Consider the following 20,916-nt stretch of genomic DNA (forward strand, 5'->3'; position numbering starts at 1 on the left):
CATGTTGAAGGTTTGAATATGATGGGATATCTCAATGGATACTCTGGCGGTTGAAGAGACAGAACCTGGGTTCTCAAAGTGGCACACCGAGGATGCGATTGTCCGAGGATGGCTGCTGAAAACCATGGAACCGCATTTGCTTGGGTTGTTTATCGAGTTACCAATTGCACATGACATTTGGGAGAGCATTACAGAAATGTATAATGCGAGGCAGACAAGTCCCAATATTATGAGTTAAGGTGCATGGCAACGAGGACAAGGCAAAACGAGCGTCCAGTGAATATCTACTTTGCAGAATTGAAGTGTATGGCAAGAGATGGATAAACAACGTCCCAATAAGATGGTGTGCGCAACTGACCTGAAGAGTAGGGAGGATGATCTCCAGAAGGACAGGGTGTATGACTTTCTTGCGGGACTAGATGACTCGTTCGATGCAGTACCAAGTACTCTTCTCTGAAAGAAACCTGTCCCTGGAATAGAGGAGTGCTTCAACACCATTCAGCGAGAAGCACAAAGGAAGACCATCATGCTGGAAGGGAAGGATGCTGACAGCGGTCCTTCTATGGCCATGGTTAGTAAGCCCTTCTCTGGGTCATCACGTGTTGTACGAGACTTTGAGGATGCTGAGAAGGACAAACTTCGATACAGCCACTGCAATGGAACCCGTTATACGAATGAGACATGTTTTGAAATCCATGGTCACCCAGAATGGTTCCTGGAACAGATGAAACAGAACAAGGGGAATACCAACAACAAACATCCAGCACAAGCCAAAATCTTTGAAGCTGGACCTGGACTTGCTGCCATTGCCGCTAGTTATGATGGGCCTGGAGTTCGAAGTCCAGTCGTGGAACAAAGGGCTATTGATGCTGTTTTTCAAGGCCCACTGGCATGACAAGAGCAAGGCTCGGATCCAGAAGACCTACGCTCACAAATTTCCCTCTTAAATTTGATCTCCTCCAATGAGCAATCTAATGGTATAGGTAATATGAGCACTGCCGTTATTGCATCTGTTGATCATAATACAGGTTGGATTATTAACTCGGGGACTACCGATCATATGACTTATGATTATACCCTCTTAACTCCACGGTACCACCATTATGGAATAGTATTGTCACGGCCAATGGGGGTGTTGCCCTGGTTACTACACTTACCCTCTTACACAATTGTTTAATTGTTCCCACCTTTTCCAGTAATCTATTATATGTGGGCCAAGTCACTAAGCAGTTAAATTGTGTTGTGCTAATGTTTCCTACTTTTTGTTTACTTCAGGATATTCGAGCCCAAGTGATTATTGGGCCTAGTACTAAGAGAAGGGGGTTGTACTATGTGGATGATGTTTTGCAGGGTCGTGTTCATCAAGTTCAAAGTTGTAACAATGGACAGATGAAGATTGTTCAGTTATAGCATCTTCGACTGGGTCATGCATCATTTCGTTAGTTCATAATGTTTCAGATTCTTCCTTAAAGTGTAATATTTACATCTTAGCTAAAAGTCATCGTGTTTCTTATTCTCCGAGTTTAATAAAAGAACAATTCCTTTTGACTTAATTCATTATGACGCATGGGGGCCATCTACAATTACTATTTACCATGGAGTACATTGGTTTATAATGTTTGTTGATGATTGCACCAAGATGATTGCACCATAATGACTTGGTTATATCTCATGAAAAATAAAAGTGATGTGGGTGAAATCTTCAAAAAGTTCTATCACATGGTTTGCAATCAATATTTGCTTCCTGTTAAAGTTCTTAGATCAGATAATGGTGGCGAATATCTTGATCACGATGTTTCCCAATCCTTCTAGGACAATGACATTCTCCATGAGACTACTTGTCCTCAAACTCAGCAAAAAAAAAACAAAGGAGTAGCTGAAAGAAAGAATCAACACATTTTTAGACTACCCGTGCTCTCCTCATGGGTGCTTGTGCACCTAAAACATATTGGACTGATGCAATGACCTATATTGTTTATCTTATGAACCGCATGCCATTGTGTCTCTCTCTTTTCAAACACCTTTGGCCATGCTTGCAGACCATGTCACGCTCTATTCCAACCTTCACCTGGAACCACGAGTTTTTTGATATGTGGCATACACCCATCTTCACAAAAACCAATCCGTGTGCATTGCAGTGTGTTTTTCTTGGGTTCAATACTCAACAAAAAGGCTATCGGTGTTATCAGCCACCTACACGGTATATGTATGTCACCATAGATGTCACCTTTTGTGAAGATGAATTATTTTTTCTCCCCAGGCATACTCCTCAGAGGGAGACATGCATATACGAGAACTGTGGCTAGTTTGATGTACCAAAGCCTGTTGCCTCAGAACTGTCCAACGAGACAAGACCACAACCTCAGGGGGGAGACTTAGACTGTGACTGTTTCCCCAATCCAAATGGGCTTGCTAGTCAGGAACAGATTAAAATCCACCCTCTCCTACTCTTCACGGACTCGTCCATTATCAAACGGATATCCTTGATATAAGTACTAACTCAGAAAATTTTCCACCAATTTATGTGTTACCTTCTAGATAGAATTGATGACTCAAATACTTCCTAGGAATTGAAGTTGCCCGGTCTTACGAAGAATATACTTGTCACAATGTAAATATCTCTTGGACCTTTTATATGACTGATATGCTGGCATGTCAACAATAGATACTCCTATCGTGCATAATCATAATTTTGCAATTTATCAAGTCCTAACTAACGAGGAGAGGTATCAATGGGTAGTGGGAAGATTGATTTATTTGTTACTCACAAGTTCAGATATTGCTTATGCAGGAAGTATGGTTAGTCAATTTATGCATGCTCCGAGCGAGGACCATAGATGGCAATAATGTGAATGCTAAGTTACTTGAAAGGTGCTTCAGGAAAAAGGTTGATGTATAGAAAAATATAGGCATATGTAGATGAAAGGGCACACTGATGCAGATTAAGCTGGAAGTATAATTGATCGGTGTTCTACATTAGGGTACTTTACGTTTGTAGCCGGACACCTTGTGACCTGGAGGAGTAAGAAATAAAATGTGGTGGTAAGGTCATCAGCAGAAGCCGAGTAAGGAATGGCACATGGTATCTCCGAACTCTTGTAGCTTATGATTCTACTTACCGAGATAGGATTCAAGCCCAAGGGATCTACGTTGTACTGTGCTAATCAAGTTGCACGGGAAATGGCTAACAATCCAATACAACATGATAGGACCAAGCATGTTGAGGTAGATAGACCCTTCATAAAAGAGAAGCTGGATGCTAAGTATTGGAAATTTTGAGTAGAAATTTCATTGTCCCACATTGGCCATTCTTAAAAGGTTTCCTCACTTTATAAGGTTTTGTCTCTTATAGATAGTGCTTGGCGTAATGGATCTTTGAGAATGAAATTGGGCTCAACCTTGGGGTTGGGCTTTGGGGTGTACTAATTAATTGATAATTAATATATAATTAATTATCAAAAGATGGGCCTTGGGTTCAAATAAATGAGTCTGATAAATGTGTCTACATTACGAGTAATGATAAAACTTGCGTTATTGTGTGCTTGTATGTGGATGATATGCTCATAATGGGAAGCGATAAAGATGTAATAAACAAAACAAAGAAAATGTTGAATTCGAATTTTAACATGAAAGACTTAGGTCAAGCCGATGTCATTTTAGGAATTAAGAGAAATAGTGAAAGGTATGTCCTTACACAATCCCATTATGCAGAAAAAATATTACGAATGTTTGGTCAATTTGACTGCAAACCTGCTGCAACTCCTTTTGATGCTGGATGCAAGTTGGAGAAGAATAAAGGCAATGGCATATCTCAACTTGAATATTCTCAAGTAATTGGAAGTGTAATGTACTTGATGAATTCAACTAGGCCTGACTTAGCTTATGCAGTAAGTAGGCTTAGTAGATATACAACTAATCTGGCACAAGAGCATTGGGATGCTTTAGTAAGAGTGTTAAGGTATTTGAAAAATACAATTAACTACGGATTACACTACACAAAGTATCCACTTGTTGTAGAAGGCTTCAGTGATGCCAATTGGATTTCTGACACTACAGAATCCAAGTCGACAAGTGGATATGTTTTTACCTTGGGAGGTGCAGCAATATCTTGGAAATCCTCTAAATAGAAATGTATAGCTCGGTTCACCATGAAGTTAGAGTTTATAGCTTTAGACTTGGCTGAAGATGAAGCCGAGTGGCTTAAACATTTTCTGGATGATATTCCAGTGTGGCCAAAGCTTGTAACTGCTATATGTATACATTGTGACAATATGGCCACGCAATCAAGGGCCAAAAATCATGTATACAATGGAAAGTCGCGACACATCAGGCGTCGGCATAATACTCTTAAGAAGTTGCTCTCCAATGGAATAATATCCATTGATTATGTATTATACATTTAATGACACAACTTACCCATTCTTATGATAAAATGCGTGTTGTATGTTGAATTTGAGGGGTTATGTTTTATACATTTAATGACATTAATATCTTGTTATCAAGAGGAATATGGCAGACTATTCTTAATTAATGTCACCTACATAGGAGTAAATGGGGCCGCATTTATGAGAATTGAAATGGCTAAATTCTCTAAAGCTTCTACGAAATCCAGGATCTGTTCAGGGCCAAAATGAACACAATTGTATGAATTAACGTGTGGCAAACGTGATATGTGTGTAGCATATTGTCTCGGTTTACTACTGCGGTGAACAGTTCAAAATCTTCCACATCCACTGCATCACCAAGTAAACCCGATATATTTTTACTAGGGTAAGTTCAAGTCCAAAAGACACTTCACTCGATGCATATCATGTTTATTATCTCTCAGTTTTAGGCAGCCTAGTCATACATTTGCATTCAAATGTGGGGTATTGTTGGAGTTTGAATGAAATTTCAACTCAAATGTGGGGTGTTGTTGGAAATTTTGAGTAGAAATTTCATTGTCTCATATTGGCCATTCCTAAAAGGTTTCCTCACTTTATAAGGGTTTTTCTCTTATAGAAAGTGATTGGAGTAATGGACATTTAAGAATGAAATTGGGCTCAACCTTGGGGTTGGGCTTTAGGATGTACTAATTAATTGATAATTAATTAATAATTAATTATCAAAAGATGGGCCTTGGGCCTCTTGGGCTCTGAACATTAAATTCTTTAATTAATTATTATTTTTTAATTAATTTCGAATTTAATTAAATTATTTTTGAACAGACTTATCTTTTCAGAAGAAGTCTGAAGCCAATGGAAAAACGCAGAGAGCACAGCACTCCTCTGAAGAGATGTCTCGCAACAGTCACATCACATTCTCATACCTGTTGCGAACAAGCATAATCCCACTATATATACATCCATCTACATGACATTTAGAACACATAAATTATCAAATTCTTCTTCTACATTCCTAAACCTTCTTACTGAGAGAATCACACATAAATTCACCAGAAGTTAAATTTTCCGGTGCTGGAATTCTAACTTGATCGTTGAATCCTAGTTGAATCCTAGGGACGAAATTTCTGTTTCAAGGACATTGCGGTACGCAAGCCTCGATCTTCAAGTTGTATGTTTTATATTTTTGTTTTGTTTATCCTCTGTTAATTTCCTATTCTCATTTATTATTTATTAGCATATATAATTTTATCACAGATTGTTGACATATATCTAACACTAAGTTAGTTGATATTCCATTTGTGAGGACTGAAGAACAATTAGCAGATATCCTAACACATGCCATTCTTACTAGAAGATTTCGTGATTCATTGGACAAGTTGGGCTTGGGAGAAATTTGCAAACTAACTTGGGGGAGAGTAATGGCATGAGTCAACCAAATAGAATTGTAATGTAATTAGGTTTCTTAATTTGGTGTAGATTCCTTCCTACATTAGCTTGGAGTCCTTTAATATTTGCTTGTACCACAAGATGTGGATGTGTGTGTGTGTATGCATTACCTCTGAGAGTAAGAAATATACAACGAAAAGAATTAAACCCTAGTTTCAAGTTTTATCTTGCAGTTATTTATATTTATCAAATTTAGTAAATGCAAGATGACTTCTATTCCATCTCTTGCAACGCCAGATGAAATGTTTCCGGAACCTGCACAACAATAGGTGGCTAGTTTTGCATTCGCCTTGGTATGTCCGTGGACGAAGGTCCAATAATCTGGGCAACCAAACGCTGCTAATTTCGATCGTTTACTTTCAGGCATTGCTCTTAAACTTACTCTGGCCAGCATTCCTTTGCTATAAGTTACAGTCCGACACATACATAAACGTAACTCACTAAAATCACAAAAACCGTCTTCCGTTGTAAGTTATCCCGAAACATATGCAGTAGTAAATCACAATGCAATAGGCGGAAAAATAATGGCGTACAAGTAGTAGAACATAAGGGCAACAACTTCTTCTCATGAAGAAGTTGGCAGAGTCTTCGGACAGGAACTAATAAGAGTTTACATCCACATGTATTTAAGAAAAGAAGCTAGCAGTTTTGGATAGGAACTAATGGCAGTTTGCCTCCATATACCTCTGGGAGCTGGCTCTCATCGATATCTTTCAGCAAGGTTGAGTTCAGCTTTTTGTTTTCGACAAAAATGATCTGCAACGATACATGGTAAACAGAAGATTTAGTTATAACGTGATGTTGAACAAACAAAAGTATCTCCCTTGAGCCTCCGGGTCTGACAGTGCATCAAATTATTTTCCTTATGAGGTTCATGACATATTCAACGTTTCTCGTTTATCTACATTAACAATGTTAGCATCATCCAAGCAGTCTAGTGGTACTTCTCTTCCCAATGTTGGAAGGGGTCTTGATTTCGTATCTCTACTCCCCCGTTGACCACAAGAAAAAGAAAGATTACGGTAGCGGCTGCAAATTAGTTTACCTTCTTTTTGGTTTTGCTGTCAATAAATGGGTAAACCATCTTCCAAGCAGTCATGAATACATAAGGCACATGGACAAGAAATAACTTGCCAAGCCTCTCCGGGTAGCAGTCCTGCCCAAGACAACAAAGTGCAGATGCAAAAGCAAAATCACACAATTGAACAGAACGGGTACACACACTCCGATTGCATTCATTCAACAAATCGATTAAAGACAAATCTCATTTGATAAAATGGATCGAGCTAATTTGAACCTGTAAGATTGTCAGAGCTGCCAAGTATCCACGAACATCGCTATTGGTATATCCCCATCCTTCAATATCTGCAATGGACACAAACTTTTCCTTTCCTGCTGGCATTCTGAAAGATAAAGCCAACATATTACGTATGAGTCTATGACATAGCAGTTCACATCTCAACTCTTACCAGGTTAACTTCGTAATACAATCGTTCTGCGCTCATTCAAAGATATCGATAATCCATCAAACCTATCATACAAAAATGATCGAACCACCAAAAATACATTGTCATAACGAAGATTGAGTTACCTGGAACATATTTTTTCAAGGGTGTAGACTACAAAACCTGCAAAGGGCAATGTCGAAAACTTAAAACTGAAAGCATTTCTCAGAATCTTATCTCAAATCCAAAATATATGCAGTCTCATAAATTATCAGAGTCCCCGAAAATGTAGTACATACGTTTGAACTCTTCGAGTGTGGTCTGCTTATGCCGCCCACCATACACAACCACAATGGGGCGTCCCGTCTTGTCCACACCTTGCATAAACAGCTTGTTCTGAGCAAGTTGTTTTGGAATCTCTGACTCCGAGATTGAACCATTTGGCACAAATGGCTTCTTCCAACTCAGATACTTGAGGAACATGTTAGTAGCCTTCTCAATATCCAGATCACGCGCCCGAAGAAATCTCCGAATCATGGAATCATCCACATCCTGCATAACAGCACACCAGCACACCAGCATTATGCAAATGTATGAAGAATGTGAACAATGCGAGCAATCTAGATGCATATAAGGCCCACAGAGTGAATTAGGTATGCAAAAGCTTCAAATTAAACACTAATTTTAGGACTAACGCAAGTAATAAGTTTATGAATTTTCCTGGATTAACCAAAATTAAATTCTTACTTCCATAAGAAATTTGAGCATTAAACAATTCAATTGAACTCGGTTGCATTTCCTACCAAACCAATTTAACCACACTTGCTCGATATACAACAATCACAAACATCTGAAATCACAACCATTTTTAACATAAAAAATCTAAGCAAAAGTAGCGACATTGGACAGAAATGCTAACAAAAGGTACTTCTTAGGATTAATGAAGAACCAAATCCATAATCATCACGTATAACTAACGTGAATTAGATCAGTTGGTTAAACCAATGTGTCTGCCATTACGACCAAATTTTAACCCTTTTTCTCGTAACTAGAGTAAATTAGAATATTTATATGTAAATAAATAAAAACCATTCAACAAAAGCAAAGGAGAAAAAAGAAAAAGAAAGAAAAAAGAAGCAAAAAGAGGAAAGGGAAAGAGAGAGGAAGGAGTAATCCAATTCCAAATCCCAACCTTGGAGGAGGGATCTTCTCTTTCCACAAGTGCTCTCATGATTCCCATTTTGTTTCTCTCTATCTCGTCGCTCTCAAAGTTTGCTTCTTCTTCCACTTCCTCATATGCTTCTTGCATCCCTTTCCCACTCCCATTCCCATTCGATGATTCCATTCTCTCTCTCTCTCTCTTGCAGCTAAATTTTCAATCCAATTATATTCAACCACCTCCTCTGTGATCTTCCCACTTCCTACCACAAAACCCAGCTTTCCAAATTCTTGATAAATATCTAGAGAGAGAAAGAGAGAGAGAGAGAGAGAGAGAGAGAGATGGAGGACTTAAATGAAGGCAGTTGAGAATTGTCAATAGATGGCCGAGCTGAGTTGGTCTGCCTGCCGATCCCCGGAATTTGACGGACCTCGTGAGATTCCGTCAAAACCTAACAAAACCAACTTACAAAATGTTTTGCACCTCCCACTGTTGACTCTTGCTTGTGTACGTTGACTAACGCCCGTCACCGTTTCTCCGTTCCGTATATATTATAATTGGGCTTTATTACCGCCCCTTTGGTCTGACCGGAGTTCGGCCAACTAACCAAACTCTATTACGTGTCATTGTCATGATAATGACGTTGGTGGGCCAGGTGGGTCCCTTTCGTGTCAGCAAAAGCCGTTTTCTTGATTGCGATGCCAAATTTTTTAAAGCGTCTCAAATGGTTTCCATCCTTGCTGGATTGGAACGTGATTTTTCCTTTCCAACAGGATCCTCTCCGGATCTGGTAAAGATCCTGATGATATGTGAATCGTGTTTATTTATCGTACATCATACAATTAATTTTTATTAAGTACTGTTTGTATTTATTTTGTAATAAAAATATTTAAAATAATTTTTTATCGCACGATGTATGATGAACGGATATGATTTATGAATTCTCAAGATTCTCAAAAAAATGATCATGCAATGATCCGAACTCTTTTCTTTTAATTCGAGTCAATGAAAATAATCTGACGTGGAAATTTTAGAACCATTAGATATTGTTGGACGGTTCAGATTAGAAGTCTGGTATAGTCTTGTTGGGAAGAAACACTTGACAGAGGATTCATCAAACAAGTAATTAGCTTGTGATTAAAGTTTGTCTTGTTTTCCATTTCAAGGAAAATGAAACCACAACCTACTTTCATATGATTAGGAATTATTTCATCAAAGTCTAGACATATCAAAAAATGAAAATGCAGTAAGTGATTTCTTATTCTCAGATACTTTTTTCTGAAAACCGTCTTCAATGAAATGAATTTATTAATTTTACGATCTCTTTTGGCACGACAAATTTTTATGAGCTCCATTAAATATCGTGTCAAGAAATCTCTCGGATTGGGAATTAATTACTGCCCTAAGAGAGATGTGTAATTGTGAGGTGTGTTCTATTCCACCCAATTGTGCCTTATTTATAGTAGTAGGGAAGATTAATTCCTTACCCCTTTAGGATTACAACTCTAATAGGATATTAACTACTAAAGGGAATATTCAAAAATATCCCTAGATACACTAGGATTTACACAATCACATTCATATTCCAATAGGATTGCAACACCCCCTTAAGTGTGTAAATACTCAAGTAAATGGCGCATCAGGTCTTCAGTTATGAAATAAGTTCAGTTGATGAAGTCGTTGACACAATGAACGAATACAAGTCTTAAATTAATCGAAGAATGCATAAAAAGGTAAAACTCACAAAACCTCGTTATGGTAAAACCCAAGGTAGGAGAAAAACCATAGACTAAGGAGAAAAGTGAGAAGTTGCATAAGGTCAAAACTATACATCTTCTGGACGTAGGTAGAAGAGCTCACAAATGTATGATCAGCCCAGGATGGGTACCTCGTCAAAACCTAGTTAGGTACCAAAAACCCAATGGAAAAATGCTCCTAATCGTAGGGAAAAAGAGTACATTAAGATCAAGTGAGTATACTTCTAAATACTCCCCCTAAGTTTGACAGAACTTCCAAATGAGAACTACAAGAATTGCATATGATAGTTAGGCATACCAATTCCTCGAACAAGCTTCTGGAAGGTTGACTTCGGCAGTGACATCGTGTATAGGTCGGCAAGGTTGTCTGGGATTAGCTTGTGTGGCTTTAATCTCTTGATGCTTTGCTGATGCGATGTAAACGCAATATGTCTTGGCGTTGACTTCGTTGATGTATCATGTCTTGGTCGGGTGGATACATGCGGCATAGTCTTCATGGATCATCGTTGGGACTCAACGATGGATGAAAACAACAGATACTTCAAATATACTCAACAAGAACTCCTAACCATGTCTCATTTGTGGCGTAGTGAAGTAAGGTGAGTCTTGGAACAATTCGAAGATTTCGCAACTAAGGTCATATCATAGACCTCCAAGATATTGCGATATCCCTAATGGTAAAGACATAACCATTCGGGGATTTTGCCTTATGCGGGTTTGATAAGTAACCAGCGTCAGTATAACAAACAAGGCAAGTATCATTCCGAGGATCAGGGGGTTGGATCGACTCGAGATGCGTTGGAATTTGCCCAAAATCGCAGTATCTTCAGGGTACGTCTTTAATACCAATTAAGTGGTTGAGTGTAGACACGATGTTGCATCTATACCAATTAGATCAACAATAAATGAGATGTCCTATATAATACAACGAGTTAAGTACAACGAAGCGTAAAGTTAAACTTATATATGAAATTTCAAATTCCATAACCTCTTCAAGAGTCTCATTTGCATGTAACGTATGGACGATCAAAGGTATACTCAAAGGTAACACATTCGGGGTGTGGTTCGACTGGTAGACCAAGGTACCGTCAGAACCATGCTTGAACTTCAGGTCATGGCATAAACAAGTTTTTTCAAGATCCTTCATCTCAAATTTCATCTTCAGGTGTGAAGCAGTTTTCACAAGCTATTCTAGAGTCTTAGTGAGATTCATGTTAACGATATAAACTGTAACTCTAGTAATTTGGAATAAGATTTCATAGTTTAACATGCAAGGACATTCATTTATATCCTTGATTGATCAAATAATCACTTAGACGGGTATACCATATTCGTCGAAATGTTTCAATCCGTAAGTGAACGCCTTAAACAAGTTAAGAGGGTGTTCTGTGGTTTGAAACTATTTGAACCAGTCCATGTAATTATTCGGGAACTTACATGTCAATCCTCGTATCAATATCTCCATGTTGAAAATACTAACCATATTTCATAATGCTACAATGAATCACATGACGTTTGAGAGAAACCTTGCGTAATAAGGCGTGCATCATATTGCATTATTTCATTCTTCTTATAATGCTTCCTTTCCCACTTGTAACACAACAGGGTTATCTTGGGCAGTGTAAGAACGATAGGTCCAAAACACACTTTGGTAAGGAATTTGACCAAGATTGTAATTTCAGTTGTCCAATCAATTCTACGTTCTCACTTAATCAATGGAACACAGTTTGATATCATCGTTTTTCATTTATGTCTATAGCTACCATATAAGTGAAAACATCATCGATGGTAATCTCATTTCAATTCCATTTTCTCATCCAAACTAGTATACTAGACCAAAAACTTCAAGCATCCGGAGTAATCTAGATTAATCTTATGAGATGGAAATGATTTGAGATAACGATCAAGTATAGATTCGTTATTGTGCTGTGTTTTCCTCTTATAGGGAAATGAATCCTATGAACCGAGTAATATGTCGTGCTCCAGCCGAAGACAGATTGATTGACTATCCGCCGATGTACTGGACCGTCCAACAGGGGCGGCATACCCTCCAAGGATGTTGTCTCAACGTCCGTTAAGTACGTCTATCCTTGCATGCATGTTTGTAGCTGGTATATGATATCGTCACTTTAGCTAGATCAGAGAAATATGTTTGGAGCAACATTCTGAAAGCTAGAATTCATCGCACTTGCTTATCATACTTATGCGGTATAGGGATCGAGATGAGACATAGTGGGCAACGTCCATGCAAATTTGCATCGTTCTACAGGAATGTTTACGTTCTTATTTTCCCCAAACGATGAGAAGACTGTTTCATTGAAATGACAAACCGCAAATGAACGGTAAAGAGATCGCGTGCAAGGGCTCTAAGTGAGCTAGTGTGAAGGAGAATCATAATCAACAAAGATTCACATCCTTCTTTGAGGACCTATGTTGGTACATTGCGATGACGCAACTTGGCACATGGAATGCACACTAAAATGCGTAAATACGAAAAACATCAGGTTCGTACCCTGTAACCAACTGTAACGTCAAAATGGTTGGGTGGCAGTGGGCCTCAAGATGGACTAACATAGTTGCGTACAAGATTGAATAGCCTTAGGCAGAAACCAAAAACTTGGTATGTTCACCAAGGTCTAGGCGATCATTTAAATTGCGCTTTACGATCACTAGGTGAGGATATTTTGGGTGAACATAGGAATTCGATGTTCAATTATAAACCCAAAAGACATGCAATACTTTATCGAAAATGTCGATATAAACTCTCTAACATTATCCAGTCTCCCAAACTTTAAGGGATAAGTAGGGTGGTGAACCTTTAATCAGTCATGAGGTCTAGCAACAATGTGTATGGACAAACATGTGACCAGTTTGTCGATTCATCAACCAAAATCATAAGTATTTATATGGTCTGCATTTTGGTTGGATTTGTCCACATATATTCCCTTGAATCCATTGTGAAAAGAGGGTTGTTACGTATCTTTGCGAGGGATGATTTAGAAAATCAATTTCCCTAATGAACAGGCTTGGCAAAGTGTGTTTATAGGCACAAGATCCTTACTTAGGGTAAGGAGATATGTTGTAGCATCATTGTTTGACCTAAGTGTCCCAAATGGTTGTGCCAAAGCAAGTAAATTGCTTCAGGCTCATTTTTGGAGGTGGTGCAAAGATATTTCACTCTATTTTCTTCAGTGGTTTCATTCATGATCATTGTCATCTCGAATATCCTTAAGAAAACTCAACGACGTTCTTTTGGAATGGGGATAATATAAGGTCTCTGACATGGTAATTATGTCACATCCCGGCCCGGGAAATGGTTCCCCCTGGGACCCATTGGGAAGTTGCTCGTGAGTTCCCAAAAACAAAACCGTGAAGGAATGGTAAGCCCAAAGTAGACAATATCGTGCTACGGTGGTGAAGCGGGGCCGGGAAGTGATCTGCCCCGGGCAAGGATGTGACAAATTCAGTACCATTCATACAACGATGAGAGTGCCAATGCTCTTAATCATGTTGGATAAACCTGAAGTCGTTGCTAGAGATGTGATTTAGGTGTAAAGTTAGTGTGCGTAGTATCGCATTCATTCAGACAACTAATTTTCCCACATTCCTACCTAATCACGTGTTTAATTGAATTTGATCACATGTATACAAGAAATATGATTCAATTAACTCATATTTAAGGACAATGTCAATAAGATTATCCATAACTAAAACATACACTAAACTTGAATCCAAGAACATGGAAAAATGTTCACAAAATAAACCAAAGTTACTATGGTGGATTTGGCCAACAAGGCCATTCATGTCAAAATTCTACTCTTCCAACGGTGTTTGGTAGAGCAAAATTAGTCTCACATATTGACTACTACAATGGTACTCCTTAATAACATTGGTAAGGGCACGAACATCTGCATAACCAATGAGCTATTCCATCAAGACGGAAGTAGATTTTGTAGGGTTAAGTTTGGGAATACTATCCCTTATTCTTGAAGTTTTAGGTCTTAGGTGCCAATGATCATGCTTTGAGCATGATGCCACACTTTGGCAGGCCTTGATTCTACCATAGGTTGTAAAAATAAACTCGAAATTAGAGTGTGAAAGACAGACCCAAAATTGGATTCGGTAGGCTCCAGCCAAAGCTGGAAGGGTTTGTTCGGTAGGCCTCTGCAGAAGCAGAGTATGACCTTTGGTGCATCCTTGCCGAAGCAGAGCACCATCATTCGGTAAGCTTTAACCAAACTGGATCAAGCTATTCAGTAGACTCCAGCTGAATCGAGTTCATGCCGTTCGGTAGACTCCAGCTGAACTGAGTCTATATCGTTCGGTAGACTCTAGCCGAAGTTGGGTCTATACCTTTCTCTCACGTTTGTGGTAGTAATCAGATCCGAGAATGTGGTAAACTTTCGCTTTCTACACTGCTGCTTCATAAGCGAGTTAGAAACATGGAAGGATGAGAAAAATATTCTCCATTCAAAATTCGATCGGATTTATAAACTTCAGAATTGTACTCATTCATGGACGTAACCATGGTGTGCTTCAAGCAATGTCTTTCATGATTAGACAGTCTGTATGAGTGAGTCAAAGAGCCATGGAATCCTCATTCGGGAGATACTTCCGTTTATAATGCTTCGGACATAAGTCTTTGAATGAAGATCGTGGCGGAGGCTAATTTAGCTCTTCCTTGCCATTGTTGGCTTCAATGGTTTCTCAGCCTCTTGATAGTCAAGTGGAGATTCACGTCTTGTGCCCCACGTAAAGTGGTTTCTATTATAAATGTCCAAATCAGGAAAATCGAACTTGTGATGGTTCGACAATCTACTGAATTGGAGGGAACAAGACTGTGGTTAATAATATAGGAATGAAACATCCATATGAATCAATGTTAGAACATTCAAGTTCTAAGGAATGGTTTTCATGAAAGATGTCAGGTTTTTATAGGTGTATTGTTTTATGGAAACTTCGGGTTTCAAATGCACTAATTTTGAAACTATAAGTTTAATTGAGTTTATGAATGTTTAGTTCATAAAAGAGAGGTTCATGCAAGAACGCATAATGCAATATGCTGATTTAAGTGTAGTGGATTTGAGTTGCTTCAGGAACTCAAGTGTGAGTGTTTCGGAACTACGAAAGTGAGTCAATGGTTCAAAGAAAATAAATAATTTATTGAATCGTTAATTGCCAAAAAATGGATTTCAGGTCAATAATTTTAGATTAATTGTCATGGACTGCTGGTCACTTTAATTAATTCAATAGATTGGGACCATACGGGGTAGAAGCAAAAATAAAATTTGTCTAGGCCCATTTATTGTTTAATGTTGGCTGCATGCCATAAAAGAAAAATAAGGCCCAAATTGGGCTCGGGTTGGCTGCATTGGGCAGCCCAATAACAAGCAAAGCAAGCTGCATGCTTGTTGCGATGTCATAGGGCAAAACAAAAAGAAGCCCAAGTGGATTGTTAGGAAAAATCAGCACAACTTTAGGCTGGCTGCGGGGCGAGAGGGCAATAGGCCCAGAAAAGAAGAAAGAAAGAAAAACTTGAAGCCCAAGTGGGCTGAGCCTGGACAAAGCCCAAAAGGCCTGGTATTGATTTGGGCACCCCAGCTACAAAACGTAAAAAAAGGCGCCGTCTCGATTCTCGAACCTGGGAGTGGTTCTGTGCATCTGGGTTTCGGGACAAAGCCGGCTTGGCTTAGCTCAGCGGGTTGGCGCGAGCGCAGCTGCAAGCTGCGGCTCCAGCGTGAATTTTCTTTCTTTCTTTGTTTTTTTTTTTTTTTTTTCTAGGGTTTTCAGAACCTAAAAATAAAAAATAAAAAAACATGCTTCTATTTTATTTCGTTTCTTTGACTCACAAATTCCACATAGCGATTTATAATTGCGTAGTGCATGAATGTGTGTGTGTGTGTGTGTATTGGCAAATATATGAAACATATACAATATATATATTGGAAGGAAAATATAAATATTGGGAATTATGCATCATATCAATTCAATAAAATAATAAATTAATCATAAAAGAATGATTAAAACGTAATACTCCCCATATTGAAGATCAAATTTTTAGCGCAGCGTCAAAAGCGTGTTGATAACGTGTTGTAGACATAATTTATTGAAGAATTATGGAGGCCATAAAGAGAAAGGGTGCGGCACATAGAGAGAAGAGAGAGACATGTAATTATGAGGTGTGTTCTATTCCACCCCATTGTGCCTTATTTATAGTAGTAGGGAAGGTTAATTCCTTACCTTTTTAGGATTACAACTCTAATAGGATATTAACTACTAAAAAGAATATTCAAAGATATCCCTAGATACACTAGGCCTTATACATTCACATTCAGATTCCAATAGGACTGCAACATATTTATATATATGATTTCTAACTTAAGGGTTTGGTTGGAGGCCTTCTAGTACATCTTAGTTGTTGTAGTTGTCGTTTCTATCTCTCAAACTACATTCAAATCCCTCGTCAATCATATGTTTGCCTTCTGAAATTCCATGTGGTATTATTGGAGGAGTTTGTGTCTTGTGTTGAAAGCAAATTTTATCTTCGATTCTCTACCGGATTGTGACACTAGTTGCGCGAGGTCATGCACAACATCTTGCATCTTGCTTTTGGTAATAATGCCATAGCTAGCCATCCTTTGTAACAATTTGAAAAAAGTTCCCCCAATAGATTATCCAATCTCCAATTTTAGATTATGGAGATTGGAGCAATCCTTAAGCCATCCAGAATTGGATCAAACTATTCTTTTCAACCTCTAAATCTTTAAAGAACATTGAGTAATATGCAAAACACTCTTTAAAGCTAGACACCGTTATTGATATAAAACATATGACAAAGTGTACTGATGAATAGCTTAAAAAACACAAAATCATCAACAAAGTCCAAACATTGAAGATTTGAGCTATGATCTCATAGTTGAGTTTTTTTTTAATAGGGATGAAAATATCTTTTATGTGGAGTTAGTGTTATTCTTTTATACTATTTAATTATAAACTTTTAGATGTTTAATCATACTATGAACTCCAGTTTTATAATCAAAGTTACCGTTTGTATTGTTCTTACTAATGCTAGGCAAGCAATGTATTTCTGCTACCCACGCCTCCCGTCACCTCTGTCCACTCGTCTTTTTTTTTTTTTTTTTTTTTTTTAACACGTCAATTATGTTATCGATTTTGGTTTTATTTCATTCTAGTTTTATGTTTTGTTTGTACCGATAGAACATGTTGATTTTGTGTTGCTACAACGCTGTTTGTGTTGCTTTGGCGATTGTGTGACCTCGCTGTTTGCGATGGCTTTTATAAGGGCATCGGTGTTAGATCTATCACTTCTATCATATTTGTGACATATTTATTTCCCGACGATATAAATTTAAAATTATTTAAAATTTGTGCGAATTCTCTTAGATCATGAGATTGATTACTGGAGAACGTATACCCATTCGACACATTTTGTACTTGGTCATTCTCGGTGATAAAACACTCTAGTCGCTTCTGTTAAAGACAAAGATACCGTTTGATTTCCTTCGTATTGTCACAACTAGAGCAATCAGCAAAGAAAACCCCATGTAAATGGAGAGGACGGGAACTCGCAATCTCTAGAAGGGCCAAAGAAGTTGTCGACTACTGGTGGATTTAATAAAATAAAGGAAAAAATGGCAGAGCGTTGGCGCTTTATTGCTTGTGAAATGGACTTGCCATCAAACCTGCAAAACAAATACAGCTTTCACTAACCACATAGATTTGTACATCTTGTTTGCTACAGTTTCAGAAAATGTATGCCGATACAGTCTTCACTGTTTCTTCAAGCAATTCCTCCCTGCATTTCCCTTTCGATGCTTTACCTCAAACCCTCCACCCTCCATTTCTTATTCCATTTTCAAAAACCTATAGTCTAAGAAAACTCCCCAACTACTACCCACACGACCTCCCACCCATCACGTACTCTTCATATATACTGCAATTGCAGCACCTTCGACACGAAAACCCGAAAACCTCTTTCGATTTATGGTCGAATTTTAGGGTTCAAAGATTGGGTTTTGAACTTTCAGTTGGGTGAAAAATGAGAACGCAAATGTGGGTTCTTGCTGTTCTTGTTGTCTGTGGTTTTGCTTGTGGAATTGGAGCTGATCAGAATGTAAGAACAGAGCGGATTTCGGGTATGTTTTTCTCGTTGTTTACTTCGAATTAGTTGCAAAGCAGCTTCCTTTTTGCTACATTTGGCTGTACAAGGTGCCATTGGTAGGATGTCAGGTGTTTGAAATTATTCCCGATTTTGTCACAGTTCATAAGAAGTGTATAAACCGAGTGATTCTGCAATTTTGCTTTGTCTGATGGTAAAAGGATCAGTATTTTTGGCATTTCTCTTGATGGATTTACTTGCAGGATTAATTTGGGGACACGAGTTTTTATTAGCTCCCAGTTGAGTAGGAGTTTTATTATTTGATTCAAGCGGTATTCTACTTTAAACTAATCTAAACTGCGGGAAGTAAAATTTGAACACGGTGCAGGCAATGTGAGTAGGCCCACGTCTGCCCAAGTTGATAGAGGGTTACATTTGAATTTTATATGGGGTTCATACTGTAACTTGTATAAGAAAGACTAATAATGTGATTGTTCATTACATCAAAGATTAACAATTTATGCATGGAAATTGGATAAGAGGGGAACCCAGTTGTGTTCTTGGAAAGATGAACTGTAAGAAAAAGGATTCTTGTGAATGCCTTTAAATTTATGTTCCATAAGCATTTTATTCTGTTTGATCCCTTTTTTTTCGTTGTTGTTTCTGATTGACTTAATGGAAGAATGATGCAGGAAGTGCTGGTGATGTCTTGGAGGATAATCCAGTTGGAAGGTTGAAGGTTTATGTGTATGAGCTGCCTAGCAAATACAACAAGAAAATCCTTCAGAAAGACCCGAGATGTCTCAACCATATGTTTGCTGCTGAGATCTACATGCATCGGTTCCTCTTATCCAGCCCAGTTAGAACCCATAATCCAGAGGAAGCAGATTGGTTTTATACTCCTATCTACCCTACTTGTGACCTTACCCCCACTGGCTTGCCATTGCCCTTCAAGTCACCGCGGATGATGAGAAGTGCAATACAGCTCATTTCTACAAACTGGCCTTATTGGAATCGAACGGAAGGAGCTAATCACTTCTTTGTTGTTCCCCATGACTTTGGAGCCTGCTTTCATTACCAGGTAAGACCCTTCAAATTCGTAAGTAACCATGATTTTTTGGGGGTTAAACCGTTAAAGAAAAGTAATTTGTGTTGGAACATGAAAAGTTTGCATGAATTTGTAGTTCTGTCAACAAAACCTCACTAAAAATTTCATCCATTCCAATCAAATCATTATTTGCAGAAGTAACAGAAAGTTACTTGTACGAGCCGTGACTAACATGTGGTCTAAATATGTTGGCATACTATAGGAAGAGAAAGCCATTGAACGGGGGATTCTTCCGTTACTCCAGCGTGCCACCTTAGTTCAGACGTTTGGACAACGGAACCACGTATGCTTGAAGGACGGTTCAATCACAATTCCTCCATATGCTCCACCACAGAAAATGCAGACGCACTTGATTCCCCAAGAAACTCCACGGTCCATCTTTGTCTACTTCCGTGGTCTATTTTATGACATTAATAATGACCCTGAAGGTGGTTACTATGCAAGGTATGTTTGTCTGGAAAGTGTTTTATCCATTTGACATTATGAGACATGTTTTCATGTCAAGTTAGACTTAAGACATACGTCCATCTCATTAACCCTTTTAATTGATTAACAGAGGTGCAAGGGCAGCTGTTTGGGAAAATTTCAAGAACAATCCACTCTTTGATATCTCCACGGACCATCCAACTACATATTACGAAGACATGCAACGATCTATATTCTGTTTATGTCCTCTTGGTTGGGCCCCTTGGAGTCCAAGGCTAGTTGAAGCAGTGGTGTTTGGCTGCATCCCTGTTATTATAGCCGACGACATTGTTCTGCCCTTTGCTGATGCTATCCCATGGGAAGAAATCGGTGTTTTTGTTGCTGAGGAAGATGTCCCTAACCTGGACACAATCCTCACTTCTATTCCACCAGAAGTAATCTTAAGGAAACAAAGATTGCTGGCGAATCCTTCGATGAAATGGGCGATGATGTTCCCACAACCTGCACAACCAGGGGATGCTTTCCATCAGATACTAAACGGGCTGGCACGCAAACTGCCCCACGATCAAAGTGTTTACATGAAAGATGATGAAAAGGTTCTGAATTGGACAGCAGGTCCAGTGGGAGACTTGAAACCTTGGTAAGGGAAATGTTATCATTTTCCTTCTCCTTTCGGAATGCAGCTGAATTTTGTATATGTATTGGCACTGAGCAGATCCTTTCGGGCCACGAATATCGCCGAATCGTTGATGCCTCAGATTTCTCTGTGCCGTTGTCTTGTGTTTTGTCTAGTCTCACTGTACCAAATTGAGAATGTGCTGCCTTGTACTCGAAAATGTAAACTGAGTTTCTTGTTTAATGAATTTTGTATAGGTGCTGCTGGCATTCAGCAGATTCTTCATGGATATGCTTTTGTGCTGCTGTACTCAAAATCCACAAATTTTATTTGACAGATCGGTCCTTCTGTTGATTCATGACGCAAAAACTTATCTTTAATTCCTCTTATTTTAAGTGTCGGTAGAAAGCAAAAGTTACTTGCGCATAAAAAACTCTACGGTGATGATATTTCAA

At 38.5% G+C, this 20,916-nt stretch overlaps 2 protein-coding genes across 2 annotated transcripts; one reads left to right on the plus strand and one right to left on the minus strand.

Moving 5' to 3' along the window:
- Positions 1-6,256: 6,256 nt before the first annotated feature.
- On the minus strand, positions 6,257-8,762 carry LOC137731787 (sec14 cytosolic factor-like). The gene is made up of 6 exons (XM_068471007.1): positions 8,469-8,762; positions 7,576-7,828; positions 7,423-7,459; positions 7,129-7,234; positions 6,877-6,987; positions 6,257-6,587 (listed from the first exon to the last, which is right to left on the minus strand). Exons 1-6 carry the CDS (start codon positions 8,619-8,621, stop codon positions 6,471-6,473), a joined length of 777 nt encoding a protein of 258 aa, XP_068327108.1. The 5' UTR covers positions 8,622-8,762; the 3' UTR covers positions 6,257-6,470.
- A 9,262-nt stretch (positions 8,763-18,024) lies between these two features.
- Positions 18,025-20,747, plus strand: LOC137732984 (probable beta-1,4-xylosyltransferase IRX10). Its single transcript, XM_068472212.1, has 4 exons — positions 18,025-18,348; positions 19,004-19,392; positions 19,622-19,863; positions 19,976-20,747. The coding sequence occupies exons 1-4, from the start codon at positions 18,252-18,254 to the stop codon at positions 20,487-20,489; spliced, it is 1,242 nt and encodes a 413-aa protein (XP_068328313.1). The 5' UTR covers positions 18,025-18,251; the 3' UTR covers positions 20,490-20,747.
- The last annotated feature ends 169 nt before the right edge of the window (positions 20,748-20,916 follow it).

This window comes from Pyrus communis, chromosome 4 (genome assembly GCF_963583255.1).
Source record: "Pyrus communis chromosome 4, drPyrComm1.1, whole genome shotgun sequence".
NCBI classification, from domain to species: Eukaryota; Viridiplantae; Streptophyta; class Magnoliopsida; order Rosales; family Rosaceae; genus Pyrus; species Pyrus communis.